Genomic DNA, 22106 nt, shown 5'->3' on the forward strand with positions numbered 1-22106 from the left:
TGGTTCTACTGTTCCTTTAACAGCGTGCTATTGTTTCTGCCCACATTTAAAATGTTTGTGTAATCTAGTACTGGAATGTTGGTCTTTTAGTAAAGAGGGAGGTGCAAAGATCAACAAATCTGTAAATTTTTAAATATTCATTTATTATAAAATTAAAGAGCAGGGTTTTTGAAGGAGAAGTCATGCTTCTCTGTGTCTTTGGCAAAGAGAGTCCATGCTAAAGACAGGTTATATACTTAATAGCTGGAAAATATTCCGGTTTTAGGAGGCAGGCTTGCTAGTAAGATCTCAGCAAAGTTGCCTGGGAGAACTTAACCCCAGACTTGCCAGAAAGATTACTGCACAAATGTTTCAATTGAAATCATTACTCTGAGCAGAATACCACAAATGTTTATTCTTTCCCAATGCTGCTTGTGCCCCTCAGCATTGAACAAATATCAAAGATGGCCAATGAGTTCCCCCTTGGAACGCACAGAAATATTTATTAGGTGACTGGGGAGCTGCGCACAGCATTGGCTTGCAGGTGCTGTATGGCCCCTTCAGGACCAACCCCCCTAGGTCATATCATGTGGCCAAAACATTAATGCAGGTCTGTTGTAAACTGAAATACAGGTGTGGGACCGGTTATCCAAAAAGCGTGGGACCTGGGGTATTCGGGATAAGGGATCTTTCAGTAATTTGTATATCCATACCTTTAAGTCTACGTATTGCCTCCAATAAGGATTAATTATATCTTAGTTTGGATCAAGTACAAGGCACTGTTTTATTATTACAAAGAAAAAGCCAATCACTATGCACCGTTTTATTATTACAAAGAAAAAGCCAATCACTATGCACCGTTTTATTATTACAAAGAAAAAGCCAATGACTATGCAAGTCACTTTTGCAAGCATTCATCGGCCATGTGTGGCAGTGTTTAATAGAAGTATTCAACACTTTAGAAGTATAACCTTATGTTTTAACAGAATGGCAAATCTTTTTTTCCCCAAAAGCTGCAGTAGAGCAACTTTCTATATTTTAAAGATACATAAAAGCTACATCATGATTTCAAATAATTTTATATTCATATTCCTATAAGATGTGATACAGACAGACTTTTAAATGAAAGTGAACATTGTTCCATTAATTCAGTGGCATGACTGCTGCGGGTGTGGGGGGCTGCATTTGCACACAGGCCTATCGGAGATGCAATGGTGTCTCATCGTGGGTGAAATGAACTACATGTGCATGCTTGGCCGGAGACAATTGGGCACACTTCCAGATTGGGCCCAAGTTCACATCCTGCACCCAAGTCCTGTCAATGGTAGTTACACCACTACTTTAATGAAGTCATGCAAAAAGCACCACATATAATAAAAGTTGTTTGCTACCAAGTACTGTGATCATCTGGAACATATAAAAAGTAAAAGTGCTTCCTTCCAACCTAAAGAAGAATCCTACCGTTGTTGAAATGCAAAGAATAGAATATCTCCAAATATGTCTGTAAATATTTTTTTTGCTTTTGTAACCAAGTCATTTGTTTCCAGCAAAAAATAAGAGATCCTTAGTGACCTATTAAAGTCTTTTTTCCCATTCGTATAATCCATTTTGCCATAAATCCATTTTGGATTATTTTTTCTTGAACAATTCTGCCACAGATGTTCCTGCAGCCACTTTCCTCTTCCCCCCTGTAACAGTAGAAAGGCATGAACAAATGCAAAATAAATCACTAAATTATATACTGCAGTTAAAATACAATGATAGTGACAGTCTTAATTTATATGCCTGAAAACTGAACACATGCCATTGGTCCCAAGAACAGTGTCTCAACTAGGGATGGGCAAATTTTTTCGGTTTGTTTCGCCGCCGAAATGACGCCCATAAACTTGTATGGCGGAGAAAAATGACGTGCGTCAAAAAAAAAAAAAGCTGCGCAGCAAATTTTTTTTTTTTTTTTGACACCCATAGACTTTCATGGGCGTCGGCAACAATTTTTGGCGAAACAAAACGGGTCAAATTTGCCCATCCCTAGTTCCAACTACAATGTTGTAAAAATGTACCCTATTACTGCATTTTTGTTGCATGCATAGTTTAGAATTTTAAACTATTAGACACAGGGAACTTTAGTAAATGTTTTTAAATTATTACTACATTTAAAAAAAAAAATTAACAGTAGCCATTAAATTAATCAACTGATCAAATCTAATTGAAAATAAAATCCAGCAGATTGCACTGCTGAATGTAAACATCACTATATACTATACATTACAATGAATAAAGTTTAAAGAAAAATACTTTTACTGGAAAACGATTTTGTCTTAACACAAGCTGGTGTGAGATATACAGTTATAGGGTCTTCCTGACTGACCAGTCACATTGTGCTCCTACAAAAAGATTTGTGCTATCCGTCAAGTAGGCCAAGTATCTCCCTCCAGAGGTGTAACTAGAGAAGATATGGCTCTGTAACTGTTTTGAGGCCCAGTGGGGAAAATGACTGATAAGTAGTATTATATGTTAACATTGGTTGTATCACTATTGTTGGCATACAGGGAGACTTGGAGCACAAGTGTAAAGGATCTTTACAAGAATTTATTTAACTAATAATTGACTTAATCCAGCATTAATGATTTTCAGTTAAACATGATGTGATTTAGGAAAGCACAAATGGTTTATCTATGCTGCACAAAACCTGTTCTTCTAGAAAGGGACGTTCTTACCCTTTTTGTTGTTCTGTCCCGAATCTTTGTCCACTCCCTCCGTAGATCCTGATCTTCTGGCATAAGCAGCCTTCATACGCTGAATGTTTTGCTTGCTCACTACATTATGTTCCACAATAGGTTTTGGGTAGTCTTTACCAATGATGCAGCCTGCCCTCTCCTGTAGACTCCGGGGAGATTTCCATGGTTCATAGATATACTCAGCAGGAAACTTCTTCAAAATTGGTAAATATTTCCTAGTAGGAAGAAAGTGAAAGCATTTTCTAATTAACAAAGATAAATCATAAAGACCAGCTGCAACTTGCCATAGACTACTACTGGACCAGAAAGGTGCCATTTAACAGATAACCTTATAACTTGAATTATAATATAAAAATAACTCCAGTGCTCTGATGAATTGCTGCATTATCCAATTCACTGTCCCTCCCTATAAATTAAGTATTATAATACTTAATTTATAATTAAATAAGTCTATATTGAGCAAGGGAAGAGTTTTATGTAAGAGTACTCACTCTTTAATCATTTGGGATGCACTGACCCAGGGAGGGAATTCCTGTGTCCCTCAAATTTTAATGGAGTACACAAAAATCACTTTTCACTGTCATTAGGATGGGGAACACAGGAACATTGGGGATGTACCAAAGCTATAACACAGCAAGTAGAGTAAGAGAGGCCTAAATGGAGGCATCCACCGCACCTTGAAGAACCTTCCTGCGAGCATTGGATGCTGCAATGACGTCAAACTGATCATCATTTATTTATATAGCGCCGACAATATACGCAGTGCTTTACCTTAGTTGTAACAAATAGGAAATAAATAGTGGAAAACAAACAAAGATTTACAGATTACAGGATTAGAGGGTCCTACAAATTAGAGTTTACAAACTAGAGGTTAGGGTACAATTGAGACATTCGGATTCTAGAAATACCTTTGTGATTTATGATACAGTAATGATTGATTAGTTAAGGTACATTGAATAAGCTTCTTTAAACAGGTGGGTCTTTAAGGAGCGTTTGAAAGTTTGGAAAGAGAGAAAGTCAGACAGTGTGAGGCAGAGAGTTCCAGAGAAAAGCAGAAGCCCGAGAGAAGTCTTGTAGACGAGAATGGGCAGAAGTGATGAGGAGAAGCGAGGCGAGGGTCAGAAGCAGAGTGAAGGTTTCGTGAAGTAGTGTATTTGGAGATCAGAGATGAAATATAGGGAGGGGTTTCATTATTAAGGGCCTTGAATGCGAGTAATTTGAATTTGATTCTAGAGGAGATTGGGAGCCAGTGAAGGGACATGCATATGGGAGCAGCTGATGTTGAGTGGTGAGATAGATGAATAAGTCTGGCAACTGCATTTAGAACAGATTGGAGTTGTGAAAGGTGACTTGCTGAAATACCTGCAAGGAGTAGATTGCAGTAATCAGGGTGGGAGATAAGAGGCTGAATAAGTGTTTCGGTTGATTCTAAGATATGGTCGTATTCATGCAATGTTGCGCAGTTGAATACGACAAGAAGATGCAAGTCTAGGATAACTCCTAGGCAGCATGCCTGTGTGGTGGAATGAAAGGTAGGGTTTACTGTGATTGATATCTGAGGGACAGGGGAAGATCTTGGAAGAAATAGGAGTTCTGTTTTTGAAAGGTTCAGTTTCAGGTGGTGCTGTGACATCCAGGAGGAGACAGCAGAGAGGCAGTTCAACTTGTGAAAGGACAGAAGGAGAGAGGTCAGGAATAGACAAGTAGAGTTGGGTGTCATCTGCATAAAGTTGATTTTCCTAGCGTAGTATAGAGCGAGAACAGCAGAGGGCCTAGAACAGAGCCTTGAGGAACTTCGATAGAGAGAGGGAATGTAGTAGAAGTAGAGTTAGAGAAGGCAACTTTAAAGGGTCAGAGAAATAAGATGTAAACCATGAAAGAGCAGTGTCACAAATGCCAGTTGAGTATAGAATGTCTAGGAGGAGTGGCAGGTCCAGACTGAGAATTAAAATAGGCCCTGGCATTTCAGTTACACAGAGGCCCAATCAGCACACACAAAGTCCCAAATAGCCCCCACCAGCCCACTAAATACTGACTTTCTATGGCACTTTGTAGCAGCCCCTCTGGCATTTGCCGGAATACACAGATTGCCAGTCCGGGCCTGAGGAGTGGGTGGTCAACTGTGTCAAAGGCTGCAGAGAGATCTAGAAGGATTAGTATGGAATAATGACCTTTAGACTTTTGATAGTAGAAGATAATTGGTTACTTTGAGTGCAGTTTCAGGCAAGTGTGATGGACGGAAGCCAGATTGCAGGGGGTCGAGAAGGGAGTTGTGAGTGAGATGCTGGATCAGGCGTTTGTAAACAAGCCTTTCCATTAATTTGGATGTAAATGGAAGAAAGGAAACCGGACGATAGTTATCGGGAGAGCTGGGATCAAGGGAAGGTTTTTTGAGGATAGGAGTGATTAGTGCTTGTTTGTATATTTTGGAAAAGTACCAGTAGAGAGTGAAAGGTTAAATAGGTGGGTAAGTGCAGGAGAGAGTGTATCAGAGATTGGATAAAGGAGGCGAGACGGTATGGGGTCAGGGAAGCAGGTTGTGGGTTTTGAGCAGGCTAGAAGTTTACTAACTTTATCTAGTGTTGCTGGGGTTAAGGAATGCAAAGTGGATGTGAGTGGACTGCAGCAAGTCTGAGATTGTTGTCAGATGGTATGCTCAATCAAATGAGATCAATTTTTTTATTAACGAAATGAGCAGTTACATTAACGGGTGGAGGGGGGCATAAAAGTGAGTTAAATGTGGCAAACAGTCGTGGAGAGTGGAGATTAAAGAAGAGAACTACTGTTCTTAAACTATTGATAGAGCTCGATTGTAGCAGGAGAGCATGAAGTCAGGATCAGTTTGTGACTTTCTCCACAGTCGTTCAGCTGTTTTACTACATCTTCTGAGGTACCAAGTTACTCTAGTGTGCAAGGGTTGGGGTTTAGCTGGTCGGCAGTGATGGGTGGTAGAAGGAGCAAGGAAAGATTGTTAATATCAGAGATGGGTTGTGCTGATACTGTTGATAATTGTTGTGGATCAAATGCGTTCAGGTTTCTGTATGTGAGAGAGATGGTTGTGATAGTGCAGGTGAAAGTTTTATCTGAAAGGAGAGTAGATGATGGTCGGATAGGGGGTTAGGAGAGTTAGTGAGGTTGGATGGGTGGCACGAGAATATAAGAATCAGGTGCATGACCCTCGATGTGGGTGGGTGACCAAATGAAGTTGTTAGTTAGAGTTTAGAGTTGGCAGGAGAAGTAGAGTTGTCAGTGGAAATGTTGAAGTCCCCTAAAATGAGAGCAGGTGTCTCGCTGGAGAGAAAGTATAGAAGCCAAACAGCAAAGTTATCCAACAAAGTAGAATAGGGACCAGGGGGGCAATGTGACAGCGACATGCAGAGAGATTGGAGAAAAACGATTGCTGTGGACTTCAAAAGAAGCGAGAGAAGCTGGTTTGATTAGAGTTTGAAATCTACATTCGGGGAGAGAAGAAATCCAACCGCACCACCGTGACTGCCTCCCGGTCTAGGGTGTAATTGAGAAACCTCCATAGGAGTGGGCAGCAAAGGATCAGACCTACGAAAGTTATGCATCCAATGAATGTAGAATTGAAAAGGAAGCAACAAAACCAGAACCTGGGGGGGGGGTAGCAGCTATACCCCACTGTTCCTGTGTCCCCCAAGATGATGATGATGAAATACAATCAGAGTCATGGTGTTATAAAGATTGCACAAGCTGAACCTTGGGGGTCAGATAATTTGTGCTTTCTTGTATAGTCTTTTGGAATATAAATCTCTGTCCTGGGATTAACAATTTTAGCACATTTTAACAAATACTAATTTGTGGTTGGGGCCCATTTTACAGGTCTATAAAGGCAGTATTATTTTAATCATATCTTTTCTTCATATAATTTTATTTATGCAAATACATTTTTTCCATAAATAAAAATAGCATCTTCATGAGCTAGATGGTTACGATTATTAATAAAGTGCAACCCAGGAAATTATAGCAGCTATTGATATTCTAGATTATATGACTGCTTCTATTCTAAGATTTATGTAACGTCAGTCTCCCTCTGGTGTGTTATGTACCAGCTTTTGTCTCATGAGTGACTTATTAAACTATTGACTACTTTATGAAGAGGCAGTGATTGTTCATTAACTGACATCAAGGGGTTGTCCCTCTTTCACAATTATTGTGTGCTGGCATCATTAAAACCCAAGCCTTTTATTATATGCAATGTAGAAGCTTTTCCTGTGAATACATATGTAATCACTCTGAAATTGCAGTTTAAATTAAAATGCTATATTTGTCTAGAATAGGAAATGTACACACTTGATATAATCACCATTCTTGTCTGTCTTCTTCCCAAAAGCTACTGGAGAGTAGACCCGAAAAAACTGGTGAAAGAAGGCGCTAGCTGAGAGCCACAGCCAATTTCCTGCATTGAGAGACCAGTCTGCATCCAGGAGCAACTCCTCAAAGACCTAAAGCAAAGAAACAACACTTTGCTTTAATGAATTCTTCTATTTTCTGATAATAACCACATGGAGGGCGTTAGTGGTACCAAAATTGCCTTACTCTTTCTGGACTACAAAACAATTGACTTATCATTTATATTATTGCAGGCAGAGCAAATCACTGCCTGTATGTATATATTTTACATTGCATCTTGCATACACAGCACTGTACAATTTACAATTAATTTCAAAGTTTTAGGACAAAGAACATACAATAAATATACAAGATTACACCTCAAAAACAGAATAGGACAAGATGCACTGCTCTGATAAAGCACTTATGATTGATTTAGTACATCTGCTTTCTTAGGTTTATGATTTGCTGAAGTACCCTTACTTCCATCACCCACCAACAAGAATTTAAGAAGACTGGACAGCTGCAGACTGGATCAAAAAATCAAATCTGTCTTAAGATCGGTCTCATTGGAAGTCTTTACCAGATACAAATCAACCATTATTGTAGGAATGAGCAAAAAAAAAAAAATAACAGAAGAAAATATGCTCCATTTGAAATTATTAATCGAGTAGCTCTATCAAAAAATAAATCTAATGTAAGCTACCCATCACTGTTCAAAACTGGATTCTACCCGAAGAGAAGTTTTTGAGATATGATTTTTTTTTGTTAAAGGGATAGAAAGTGATTAGAATACTTTTGTTTTGATTTTGTTTTAATTTTCCATCAGACCTTTTGTCCTTCTTCCCATGATATCCAGAGGTCCCCTCGGGTGAGGAAACAAGCGACAGCATGTCGAGCTAAGTGGTGGATCCATCCTTCTGTTCTTAGCTGTGTCATAATTGCATCTATGAATGGGTAACCTGTTCTACCCTGAGAAGAAATGTTAAACAAAAGCAGGGTCAGATAAACTGCATAATATATTGTTCTTATGGCTGGGGTTTCTAACCTATGGGTTGAGACATTATTAAATTGGATCACAGTGACCAATTTACATTTTAATAACAGAAAACATATTGAACTAGCGACTTACAAAGTATTCCCTGCAGTCCCCCCCCCCCCATTTATTAAAAAAAAAAAAAAAATTAACAGTAAACAGTGTTCAACAAATTTGCACATTAATCAAAGCGGATATCGGTGTTACATAGTTAAATCGGGTTGAAAAAACACATCTCTCGAATAGAAGCAGGCACTCAAGGGCAAAGTTTTTGCCCTTGAGTGCCTGCTTCTATTCGAGATATCGGCTTATCCGCCCCTTGTGCTGAGGGCCCAGGGCGGTGCACCTGGGCCACTTCCTTGATGTGGTGAGTAACCATTGTACTACTAAGAGACCCTACTATATAGAAGATTTTGGCATGAAAAAACACATAGTCCATCAGGTTCAACCCCTCCTTATGAAAACCCAGCATCCATACACACACCCCTCCCTACTTTCACATAAATTCTATATACCCATATCTATACTAACTATAGAGTTTAGTATCACAATAGCCTTGGATATTATGTCTGTCCAAAAAATCATCCAAGCCATTCTTAAAGGCATTAACTGAATCAGCCATCACAACAGCACCTGGCAGTGCATTCCACAACCTCACTGTCCTGACTGTGAAGAACCACCTACATTGCTTCAAATGAAAGTTCTTTTCTTCTAGTCTGAAGGGGTGGCCTCTGGTACGGTGATCCTCTTTATGGGTAAAAAGGTCCCCTGCTATTTGTCTATAATGTCCTCTAATGTACTTGTAAAGTGTAATCATGTCCCCTCGCAAGCGCCTTTTTTCCAGAGAAAACAACCCCAACCTTGACCAACCTCATAATTTAAGTCTTCCATCCCTCTAACCAGTTTAGTTGCACATCTCTGCACTCTCTCCAGCTCATTTATATCCCTCTTAAGGACTGGAGTCCAAAATTGTGCATAACCTTGCATTTATCAACATTGAACCTCATTTTCCAGTTTGCTGCCCAGTTTCCAGTGTGAATTCTTAAGCATGCATTTTTTTATGTTTTGCAGTGTAGGTGAATCACTTCTTTAATAATATTTGTGATAATTAACCTTTACACAAGGAGAACATTTATAAAGCTATAAAAGTAAGGCAACAGTTATTCTCTATTCCCCAGGGGGCAGGACCTACTACTCTGTTTTACTAGGATGTGACCAATCTATGCAGTTTTTTTTTTTTTATTATAAAAGGTAACTGGTTACAACTCAGTATTTAAAATAGATGTAAACACATACCTACACCCTCCCCTACCACAGCTGCTCTTTTTTGGACCCCCATATCCTAAGGTACAATGCAGAGCTGTTTGGCTGTATCTTTTCTAAGAACTTTCACAACTCTGATAACCAAAGCAGTGGAGTCTCTGACAGAATGTGACAGTGGTTGCCCACCCCAGTGGTGTTTGTTACATCTGGATCACACTTCAAAGAGAAGCATCTGCATATTTTTAATTTTCTCTTCAAAAGAACCAGTGGAGAACACAAGACATTCTAATGGATGGGCAGGGTAATTTACTTACTGTCAGCACAGATGAATCCCCTTTAAAAAAATATGTTGCCGTTCATGCAGTTAACTTGTACAAAAATGGACAACTGTCAGCACAGATGAATCCCCTTTAAAAAAATATGTTGCCGTTCATGCAGTTAACTTGTACAAAAATGGACAAATCGCACCAGATATTTATATTTTTTGATTATTAATGGGCACTGAAGGATCATTACCTTTTTTTTTTTTCGAAAATGATATAGTGTTCCTTCATATTAAAGGAATACATTCCATCTTACTTTATAATCACATGAGAAATTCAAAAATCATAGTCTGGGTTTTCTGAGTTTAAGGTGGGGTGAGTTTTGCAGAAGAAAACAGTTTTCACAAGTGTGTAACCAGAGCTGTGGAGTCAGAGTTGCCAAAAATGTACCAACTCCGACTCCTAATAACTTTAAATAAAAGCACTGAAAATAATCAAATCAGATTTAAGAGCTTCTATGAAGGCGGATATAGCAGAAGCAATTCTGTTTCTAAGAACAATACTTTAGCTCATTTTGGATTGTATTTAGCAGCTAATAGACAGCTATATGCCAGGTTCAATTAATATAAGTTGTTTTTTCTTTATGTCGTTTAACTTTAATTTTCTTTTAGAATTAACAATGGGTGTGGTTTATATTTTTAAGCTTTGGCAATGATAAAATGCCTTGTATGTTGTGTACTTTACTTCTTTCAGTTAACATGGAAAATACATTAGTATATTAAAAGAACAGGAACACCAAAAAACGAAGCGTTTTAAAGTAATTAACATAATATGCTTTCAGCATGCACTGGTAAAACGTGCGCGTTTGCTTCAAAAAGACTACTACAGGTATGGGACCTGTTATCCAGTATGCTTGTGACCTGGGGTTTTCTGGATAAGGCTTCTTTCCTTAATTTGGATCTTCATACCTGAAGTATACTAGAAAATCATGTGAACATTTAATAAACCCAATAAGATGGTTTTGCTTCCAATAAGGATTAATTATATATCTTTGTTTGGATCAAGTACAAGGTATTGTTTTAGCATTACAAAGAAAAAGGAAGTCATTTTTAAAAATTCTGTTATTTGGATAAAATGGAGTCTATGGGAGACAGCCTTTCCGTAATTCTATTTCTGGGTTTCCAGATAACGGATCCCGTACCTGTATAGTTTATATATACAAGCTGCTGTTTGGCCTTGGGGGCAGCCATTCAAGCTGGAAAAAAGGCACAGGTTACATAGAACATAACCACTCTCAGTGGTGTTTTACCGTTATCTGCTATGTACTAAGCTCTATAGTTAGTATAGGTATGGGTATATAGAATTTAATTAAAAGTAGGGAGGGGTGTGTGTATGGATGCTGGGTTTTCATTTGGAGGGGTTGAACTTGATGGACTTTGTCTTTTTTCAACCCAATTTAACTATGTAACTAACTATGTACTATGTAACCTGTGCCTTTTCTAATTATTTCCAGCTTGGATTGCTGCCTCTATGGCTACACAGCAGCTTGTTTATATAAACCATAGTAGTCTTTCTGAAGCAAACACACCAGTTTTACCAGTGCAGAGCAACAGTACATTGTTTTTATTGTTTTGATACACATTGTTTTTGGTGTAACTGTTCCTTCAAGAGTCAAAGCATTTATGTACTAACTCAACAGCCCTGTGTGTAACATTGTGAAGTGAACACAACACAGCTCAGTAGTTATAGCAATGCTAAAAGACAAAAACTTAGGGGGTTATTTACTAAAATGTAAGTTTTTTTTTTTTTTTTTTTTTAAAACAAAGTTGATTTAACTCCCATCCACTAATTTAACTCTATCAATTCTTTAAAAAAAAAAAAGTCACAACAAATTTGTGTGTGTCAATTTGCATCGTTCGATTTACTCCCCCCCTTAAAATTTCCATTTTCCCCTTTAAAAACAGAAAAATGTGAGGTTTAATAAATGAACCCCTAAATGTAGGGAATGTCAAGCCCCATACTTTATAACAGCTTCAGCATGGCATCAAAGTTAATATCCTACCCTTTCCTAAAATGCCCCACAAACAAGGGTTCTGAAGACAGTGGTCATCTAAAAGGATATACCGGCAAAATATAATTGTATATGGGGAAATGTATGTGGTTTATGCTTTGTTTCATCAGCCTCTGCCAATATTCGAATTCTCCCTGTTCAGGTTATGCGCAGCAGCATAACTTGAAAGGCATTTGATTAAACATTCCTGCCACAGGCAGCTACTTGTTTTAGAGGGAATTTAATGGGAATACACACCTCGCTCCAGGCCTCAAGGTGTTCTTTGTTGTTGTCCCAGTCAACCTGAACACAAACTGGGTTTCCCTCCATCTTATTGAAGTTTGGAATCCCTGCACCAGTAGTGTAATAGAACTCGCGCCACAGCAACTGCCCATGGAGAGACACTGGAGGGTCAGAATGCTTCTTCTAAAAGAAAATAGAAATACAACCATAAAAAGGTTTAGTATGCTTAATTGCAGAAATATTATTGGATATTTAACAGTGCCAAAGATTCAGCTCCTGACTAAGGCCTTCCTAAAACCATTGTATAGCACTGCAGAATAAGTTGGTTCTTTTTATTAACATGTATTTTTAATTAAAATTTCAAATAAACTACTCATTGCAATATTAATGCAGTGCATTGCCTAGTTAAAGGTGTATTGACCACAAAGTCTGGAGTTATAAGCAGCTGCTGCTTGAGAAATGTTTCATAAGAAAATATGTCATTGCTTTCATCATTTTACTTTGACAAGCTTTTATTGGTGCCTTAAGTTTTCCCACTGACTTCAATGGGTTATGCAAGTTCTGAAGTGGTGTAAATTACGGCATTCATGCAACCGAAAGGAAAATACACACCCAATTATTTTTAAAGAATGTTTCTAGGGGTCTCAAGGGCCATGGTATAAAAGTATGTGTAACTAGGAATAGAAAGCTTTATACATGTGACAAAAGATCAGACTACCCCCCCCCCCAGTGATTATAACCACTTACATGAGACCCCAGACCAGAGTTCCAATGCTTGGGGAAAACTACACCGGCCAGGAATACTAGGCTAGGAGTGCCGCATCGTCACCTTTGTCTTTCTGGATCTTCTCTTAATCCCAGCCTAGGTCAGACCACAGCGAAGATTACAGAAGCATAAGAAAATGGTGACATGGTGCTCCTACGGAAGTAATATTGTCCGTTGCAGTTTCACCGGCAACTGATTATACCTTTCCTTCAGCACAATAGACATGGGGGTTTATTTACTGCTAGTTATTCTGTATTCAGCAAATACACAATGGGCAATAAGAAAGACATTTTAAGCCCAACTGGTGCAGTGACTGATTTGAAAGATATAATCCAAGTGAGTGGTCCCAAATAGGGGGCTAACCGAAGGGGGGGGGGGGTCAGGCAGTTCTGACCCTGGTTTCTCCCTGGGTATCTGTGCTAATAACTGAGCGGCATGTCTACATAAGTCTCACTAGAGACCTGTTAAAACTCCAGCCTTTTAGGAACAGGACACTTGAAAAACTGTTGTAAGATGTGGGGGTAAAGCCGCAGTGGGCTGGCACATCGACTTTTGAATTTACATCAAGCGTCCTGCCTCCTGGAGAATGGAGCTTAACCCCCCATACGTTGCCTGTGTCCCCCTTTACACAACAGAGATCTACACAATGTGCAATAAGAGACATTTAAAGCCCAACTGGTGCAGGGACTGGTTTGTCTGTAAAGGTCTGCAGAATGTGATGGTACTATATAAAGGATAATGCACTTATAATATCTAAACAAGCTTGTTATTTAGAGTTAACATGTTCCCTAATTAAGCACAAATTGTTCCTATTCTCCCTTACAAATTGATATAAAATGAATCATTACCCCCTGGTAGATGTCTGCTATTTTCCACCAAAAGGTCCGAGCAGAGAGGCAGCCAAATTTCACATATGGGCTCAAAACAGTAGTGCTGGGGGTCAGAGAGTTGGGTTCTGTCTCTGGCTTCTTGAAGTTGCACACCCAGCTCTGAAAAAAGTGATTTTGTTACATATACATATGCATTCAGTTAAAATAAAAATAGAAGTTTCCTTTTTGGACAGTCTCAGTATTTATGTTAATGACTCGTAAGCTGACTCAGAAATGATAGCTCAAGGTGGCTGATCTGCAGGAGAGGAAAAACCTCCCAACCTACATATACTCACTTAACTGTGGGTTATATTATTCACATATAGGAAATCATGTACCATATAGGATACATTGGTTAAAGGACAAGAAATGGTTTAAATTCTTCTGTAGAAGGGACTTTAGGGCATGCGCAAAAGGGTCTGCAGTACGGAGTCGTGGGTAGCGGAATTCCTTTACAGCAATTCTTTTCACTACACTATGAGGAGGTCTTACATTCCAGCAAACTGTCGGGTAAGCTTTCGTTCTCCTTTAATGCTGTTGTACCCATAGCCAATCAAGTTAGGGTTTACGTTAGGTAACATTTTAGTTCCCCCCAAAAATGGCATTTTCAAGTGTGGATTTTGTATTATGTGTAAATATATGCTACAATGCCCCGCCTTTACATGTGGGGGACAGAAAACAGAGGGGGCCCCATGTATGCCCTTTATGCTAAAAAGGTATGCTAGAGCCTAAGAAGCTTTACAGAATTTATTTAAAGGGAGCCAGCAAGATTCTACACCTAGCCTGTATCTATCAAATCATATGTGGCAGATTCCAAATGAAAAAGTTAAGTTTCACTTTACTGACTGTTCTCTTCATGTGGAGATCCAGCCTACTCAAAGCCTCACTCTCTCCTCCTGGATACAAATGAGGTCCAAGTTTCATAGGATCCTGGCCCAGCTCCTCTAATGTGGGTACACCATATTTTTCATCGTATGAGGATTTCCATGGTGTATGGCAATCTGGGAAGACAGCAAGGTTTATCAAAACTTGTGATCTATCTGAAAACAACTAGTTGTTTGAAGGTGAACCACCCCTTTAAAGGAACAGTTCAGTGTGAAAATAAAAACTGTGTAAATAGATAGGCTGTGCAAAATAAAAACATGTTTCTAATATAGTTAGCCAAAAATGTAATGTATAAAGGCTGGAGTGACTGGATGTCTGACATAATAGCCAGAACACTACTTCCTGTTTTTCAGTCAGTCAGCGACTTGAAGGGGGCCACATGGGACATAACTGTTCAGTGAGTTTGTAATTAATCCTCAGCATGCAGCTCAGATTCAAAAGCAACAGATATGACCCATGTGCCACCCCCCCCCCCCCCAAGGCTCTGATTGGTTACTGCCTGGTAACCAGTCAGTGGAAACCAAGAGAGCTGAAAAGCAGGCATTTCAAGTCCCAGAGTCCATTACTTTACACAGGGAATGACTCTGTTAGCCTAATGGTCCTTGTGGGCAGAGGCACATTATCATGGCTTGCTTTCAATCTTTGGAATCAGCTTTATCCGTGTAAAATTTTTAGCATGACAGTGGTGTCATAAGACAGTTTGCAATTGGTCTTTATTAATTAAAAATTTTAATTTAACTTTGACTTAATTACCATAGCAGTACTGAGAAAAACAAAGTGGGCATGAGTTGAAAGATAAGCACTAAAAATAAGAAGATTGATATAAATGAATTCTTTAGTTTTCCATTGTCAGTGACTACCAACAATCAGTTATAGACAGATAAAAAAAAAAAAAAAAAAAAGAAGAAAAAACACAAAAAATAGGCTTACCTATAACAAACTAACTTAAAGATGGACTTCTCTAAATGAACAGCAGCTATTTCTGAAGCTATTGTTTAATAAATCTGAATGGGAGGTACCAGAAGAGTTAAGTCATTTTACTCAAGGCACAATATCAGCTGGTCGATTTTATTTATACATACGCCTCCCATAAGTAGGCAGCTTACAGTGGGTTTCTCTAGGCAAGAAGAGGTACCTTTCATGTTCTCCAAAGTTGGCGCCTTTATCGGGCGCTTTGGGGGACCCAACGGAGCTAATACAGTCTGGAAACGGACATAGGTTAAAGGAGGTTTCCCATTGTTTTCAGCAATTATCCTGTATTACAGAAAATGCACATTACACACTGCTTGCCATTGAAAACAAAAAAAATTTAACATGCAACTATTCTGCAGCAGTTTTGAGACATGACATGAAACAAAAATGCATTCTACAGAGCTGCATCTAGTATAAAGCCATTCATTATTTTACATTTGAGCAGTAATTAGATGTTGTATCATGAATTATCCCGTGTTTAAAGGACCAGTAACATCAAAAAAAATTTAAAAAATTCGTTAGAATACAACGAAAAAAAACACCAAGACAAATTAAAATTTCAAAATTGCAAAGCCTTTATTAAGAAATAACTTACCGAAACTCCACTTCCTGTCCTCTTCAGAAACGGTGATATGGCGACCATCCATAGTGCGGTGCTGGATTTGTCCTCCCTGGCTAGCTCCCATAGTATACTGACAGCAGGAAGACTGTGCTGGAAAGCAGACGGCTGGATGAAAAGCTGAAGTGCCCGGTGTGTTCCCAGAACATCCTTGTGCAGAGCAGCGCGCCTCTGGGGAGATCTTGCGGGGACTCAGCCTCCTACTAACCCGGCCCTGCAGCAGCAGCAGGCGATTCTTAGCGAGAGTGCCCCAGGCGGGTGGCAGGGCACACAGACATCGCCAATTGTCTCTTCATCCCCTCTGGGCGCATCTACTGTATCAGCACAGGAGAGTTACATCGCTCAGATACAAGAAGCGTGTGCGGCTGGTGCCGGTGTCTGTGTGAGGTGCAAGAGTGAGCGCACACCGACAGCCGCACACTTTTTTCACAGGCAGCAGCAGCACTCCCCTGTCCTCTCCTTTCGCTTCCATCGCTCCGGCTTCAGCTCCCGGTCACTGCCACAACTGCCGCCTGCATGTGAAGCACCCTGGGCCCCCCGCCTGTGGCACTCTCACTAAGCATGCTGATAAACCTGAGGAGGAGGAGGGGAGCCCCGGTGATGAGGGATTTGAGTGGAACCAAAAGGGGGAATCGGTACAATCCCAGCTGCCTCTCTCCAGAGCGGGACTAAGGAGGCTTCCGAGCAGCAGCGCGATGCAGATTACAATCCGTGCATGAGAATGGCCGAGTGCTGCTGCTGCCTGTGAAAAAAAGTGTGCGGCTGTCGGTGTGCGCTCACTCTTGCGCCTCACACAGACACCGGCACCAGCCGCTTCTTGTATCTGAGCGATGTAACTCTCCTGCGCTGATACAGTATATGCGCCCAGAGGGGATGAAGAGACAATCGCGATGCAAGCAATGTCTGTGTGCCCTGCCACCCGCCTGGGGCACTCTCGCTAAGAATCGCCTGCTGCTGCTGCAGGGCCGGGTTAGTAGGAGGCTGAGTCCCCGCAAGATCTCCCCAGAGGCGCGCTGCTCTGCACAAGGATGTTCCGGGAACACACCGGGCACTTCAGCTTTTCATCCAGCCGTCCGCTTTCCAGCACAGTCTTCCTGCTGTCAGTATACTATGGGAGCTAGCCAGGGAGGACAAATCCAGCACCACACTATGGATGGTCGCCATATCACAGTTTCTGAAGAGGACAGGAAGTGGAGTTTCGGTAAGTTATTTCTTAATAAAGGCTTTGCAATTTTGAAATTTTAATTTGTCTTGGTGTTTTTTTTCGTTGTATTCTAACGAATTTTTTTAAAAAAAATTTTGATGTTACTGGTCCTTTAAAGGGGTTGTTCATCTTCCAAATACTTTTTTCAATTCAGTTGTTTAGATTGTTTCCCAGAAATAAAGACTTTTTTCAAATACTTTCCATTACTTATTTTTTACTGTTTTTTCCAAAATCTAAGTTTAAAGTTGAATGTTCGCGTCTCTGGTGTTTCAGTCTGGCAGCTCAGTAATTCAGGTGCAGACTCTAAACTGTTACAATTTTGCAACATTTAGTTGATACATTTCTCAGCAGCATCTCTGGAGTATTCGCAACTATTGTATCAATTCTAACAGCTGCCAGGGACAAAGAAATATATCAACTAAATGTATCAATTTAGAACAGTTTACAGGTTCGACTACCCCCCCCCCCCCCCCGGACTGCTTCAGAAGGTGAAAAATGACACTTTACACTTCAATATTAGAAAAATGGTGACACAGAAAATAGTGTAGTTTGAAGGTGTACCACCCCTTTAAAGAAACAGTTCAGTGTAAAAATAAAAACTGGGTAAATAGATAGGCTGTGCAAAATAAAAAAATGTTTCTAATATAGTTAGTTAGCCAAAAATGTAATGTATAAAGGCTGGAGTGACTGAATGTCTGACATAATAGCCAGAACACTACTTCCTGCTTTTCAGCTCTATAACTCTGAGTCAGTCAGCGACTTGAAGGGGGGGGGGGCCACATGGTACATAACTGTTCAGTGAGTTTGCAATTGATTCTCAGCATGCAGCTCAGATTCAAAAGCAACAGATATGACCCATGTGCCCCCCCCCCAAGGCTCTGATTGGTTACTGCCTGGTAACCAGTCAGTGTAAACCAAGAGAGCTGAAAAGCAGGAAGTAGTGTTCTGGCTGTTATGTTAGACATTCAGTCACTCCAGTCTTTATACATTACATTTTCGTCTAACTAACTATATTAGAAACATTTTTTTATTTTGCACAGCCTATTTACAGTTTTTATTTTTACACGGAACAATTCCTTTAAGTGCAATAATGCCCTGACCCACGGGTGCAGGTGAATACTGTAGGAATGTATAGTAGAGATTCTGATCATCTTTTCATCCAGGAAAACACACAAAATCACTCCTTGTGCTATTAACCCCCCCCCCAAAAAATCAGTTTACACTACTGATTTAATGTTCTGTTGCATTTCTTCCTTACCCTGCTAGCATCTTATAATTTACCCACTTCCTTTCACAAACCTGCTAAGAATCACCCCTCTATTAATCTGAATTGGAATTACATGAAATTCTCCATTGCACATTTAATCATAGGTGATTATCAAGTGCTCAGGCAATTGTCAAAATCTCCTACACCTTGCCAATGTTTGCTAAAGTACTGTACATACTTTTTTATTACACTAGGTTTTAAATATCCATACTACAAGTACCTGTCAATATCATACAATGTGTTGGACACTTTCTGAATGACCTGCACATCATGCTCAGCAGCCAGCTTTTCCACCTCAGCATCCCTTTGCCTTGAGTAGGGTTCAATGTCCACCTCAAAGGTCAGTCGAGTCACTTTCCACTTCTTGAAGAGCAATGGAAACACTTCTGCAGGCTTTCCTCGTACCACAAATAGCCTAGAGAAATGTGATAATGATGTGATAATAGTTCAATTAGTCAGTACAATCTTATGTTATTGCATGATGCAGCATACACTTGCATCAGTGCAACTGAGTTGCTAATTTATGTGAAAAAAAAAAATAGATTCTGTGAAACTGGCAGAAATAGTTAGAGGATGAAGATATGATTAATTTTGGCACTTATGGGCCAATATCAAAACCACTGGAGCAATACTTCACTGGGGGTTGATAAGTTGCTAGCCCCCACTCCACCACTTTTTCTCCAAGATTTCTGTACTGCATGCAATGTGCTAGTATACACTTTGGTGCTGAAATCTGCTCCTTGTCACTGCACAAAGGGGGTTCAGCAAGGCAACTTGGGGAGACTGCAGAAAATGAAGCACTGCATATGTTTTCCCACTGGCAATTTACTTTATTGTTGGTGGGAAAGCATTTTTCGGGAGAGATGACGTCTGCAGTAGTAGTAGATTTAAGCAGGAGACTAACCTCCCTGTCTGCCATAACCCAGCTCTAAAGACCACTCAACAAACCAATAAATACCTTGAATTTATTTTCTTTAGGTTTTCATCTAGATCTTTTAAAGCATCAATGAGGAATCTCCAGCGGTTTACACTAACTTGCATGTTCTTGGGGAACCATGGGTCCAAGATAAAGATCGGATGAAGTTCTGCACAGTCCTTCATTGCGGCTAGCAGGGCAGGGTTATCATGGAGACGAAGTCCCTTCCTGAACCAGTGGATGGAATTGTGCCTCATTGTTTCTGCTGGAGTCTCTTTTTTTGTTATGATAAAAAAGCACCATTAGAAAATATTTTAGTATGAGTGACCGAATGCACATATTTATAAGGAAACAAGTAAAAAATTATCTGAAGCCAAACACTGACTTGCAAAGATGTCATGAATGTGCACACATACAAATAAGGTGTTATTGACCTATTACTGTATTACTATCAAAGTGTATATTGCTAATATACAAGAATTACAGTTTTTTGCTGGTTTGAAAGTTCCTTGTAAATTTAATTGCTACTAAAAGCAGTTTCTGACAGCACATTCAGTAAAGCTATTTTATGTGAATTCACTATATTAGGGGTGTCCAAACTGCGGCCCAGGATGGATATGAATGTGGCCCAGCTTGAACTTCCGCCAATCCAGGAAACCTCATATTGCAATGTCACGCACAGAGAGCATATGTATGCGGTCGCCAATTGCGTGCTTTAAATTTTACATGGCGTGTGCGGTGTGTGACTTCCTAGAGCAGGAAAAGCAGGTACCAAGTGAACAAACCTATCATAGGTTTATGATACCCTCTTTTCTTTAACAATAAAATAAATCAAAAGTTAGCATTCGTGTTTGTGTGTATTTCGAGTGTGGCCCCAGAACATATTTCTTCTTCCAATGTGGTCCAGGGAAGCCAAAAGTTTTGACACCCCTGCACTATATAGTTTTGTTAAGCACCAGTATGTATATTGTGTGCCTTCTATCACTGGGAAACCCTGATGCTTTCAAGACCCTCAAAGTGGCAGTAATTCCAGCAGGTTGTTAATAGGCGTAACTGTTTAAAGGTGCAGTACTAGCAGTGCAGAAAGGACTGAACAAAATCCCTTTCAGTTAAATAACTAAAAAAAAAAAAAAAAAAAACCACTTAAAAAAAAATTAAAATAGAATTACAACAGAATTACATTTTATTGGGCAATAACAATAAGCAAAAACATCCTTTCAATAGGATGAAGAGGCAACACCGGAGAACTAAAAGTTAGACAATCATGTTGACTATTTCTGCATTTTATTTAAAGAGGCAGGGGTCTTTAGAGGAAGCAGACCCTGCGGCTGCAGGGAGTCCCGTGAGGTCCTTATTCATATAATTGCAATTAATATTGTTAAAGCAAGTCAACCTCTACACATTTTGGTGCAATATCTAGTTACACTGCTGTAAAGAGGGGCACAAAAGCTATGGGATGGCAGTGGTGCAACTGTGTACCAGGAATAATATAAACTATGTCACCCAGCTCTGTTTTGGAACTGCAACCTAAATATCCCCCTACAAACAAGTACCATTGTTAGGCAAACACCCCCATGATATATCATTAAATATTTAGGAACCTTTTACCTTAAAAAAAAAAGACATTCCCCTGCCCCTACAGTGATGATTCTCATTCTGAGGGATAGAGCGGCTCAGCGGCCTGTACTTCTCCGGTCACAGTTAGTTTAGCCCTAACAAGCTCACCTGAGGAAATTACAGAAGGACTGTACCATTCAATGCACTCGACAAGAGGCTGCTGCAAATCGACTTCTTACATAAAGAGTAGTGCAGACGCTTCCACGCTGCCTTTCTGAGATTATAAAACACAAACGCGCCTATTATACAGTCACGGCCAATCAAAAGCGAAGATGCTAGCCACGCCTTGCCCGCAGCTAATTTTGGGCCGATGTATTATTTGGGTTGGGCAAATTGCATTGGATAATATCATTTAGCGTCACGTTGTAGGGGTGCATTGCCGGAAGTAAATACAATGTCACAGTGTGTACAGAGAACTCGGGGATTCCAATAGAACTCCGCTGCGTGTGTATTAATTGTTGTTTATATTTATTAAGCTCTCCCTTTAACATAATCTTTTAACATGTTTCATATTGTAAAATGGGATCGTATGGAGAGCCACATTAAAGGGGTGTTTCAACTTTAAGTCAACCTTTAGTTATTGAATGGCCAGTTCTAAGCAACTTTCATAGTTGTGGTTTTTTACCTATTTGTTCTTCTGACTCCAGCTTTCAAATATGGGTCACTGACCCCATCTAAAAAACAAATACTCGGTAAAGCTACAAATGTATTGTTATTGCTACTTTTTATTACTCATCTTTCTATTCAGTCCCTCTCCTATTCAGAGAGCTGCTGAATAAAAATCGAAATAACTCAAAAATCCCAGAATTATAAAAAAATGAAAAGCAATTGCAAATTGTCTCAGAATCTCCCTCTCTACATCACACTAATTTTAAAAGTTAATTTAAAGTTGAAAAACCCCTTTAAATAAAAGCTACTAAGGGGTATAATTATCAAAGAGTGAAGTTAGAGTTCGCCACAGTCCTCTAGAGTGAAATTCTGCCACTCTCCTTTCATTTCTATGGGATTTTAAAAGGAGTATTTATCAAAGGATGAATTTTCACTTTCACACCCATTTATAAATACT

The 22106-nt window shown here is 39.6% G+C and overlaps 2 protein-coding genes across 2 annotated transcripts in view; one reads left to right on the plus strand and one right to left on the minus strand.

Moving 5' to 3' along the window:
- The window catches only part of foxred1.L (FAD-dependent oxidoreductase domain containing 1 L homeolog), a 23362-nt gene extending 15904 nt beyond the window's left edge, over positions 1 to 7458 (plus strand). Inside the window, exon 12 of the mRNA NM_001093592.1 lies at positions 7072 to 7458. The gene's annotated coding sequence lies outside the window, so the exon portion shown is untranslated. The remainder of the gene's footprint in view (positions 1 to 7071) is intronic.
- On the minus strand, positions 790 to 21235 carry xl64phr (6-4 photolyase). The gene is given in 11 exon segments (NM_001087952.2): positions 790 to 1667; positions 2697 to 2932; positions 7032 to 7183; positions 7902 to 8042; positions 11941 to 12108; positions 13540 to 13680; positions 14407 to 14561; positions 15581 to 15699; positions 18728 to 18922; positions 19466 to 19697; positions 21149 to 21235. Coding segments are annotated over 10 exon segments (1581 nt in total). The 5' UTR covers positions 19681 to 19697; positions 21149 to 21235; the 3' UTR covers positions 790 to 1608.
- Positions 21236 to 22106: the final 871 nt, after the last annotated feature.

Source organism: Xenopus laevis, chromosome 7L (assembly GCF_017654675.1).
Source record: "Xenopus laevis strain J_2021 chromosome 7L, Xenopus_laevis_v10.1, whole genome shotgun sequence".
Lineage (NCBI taxonomy): Eukaryota > Metazoa > Chordata > Amphibia > Anura > Pipidae > Xenopus > Xenopus laevis.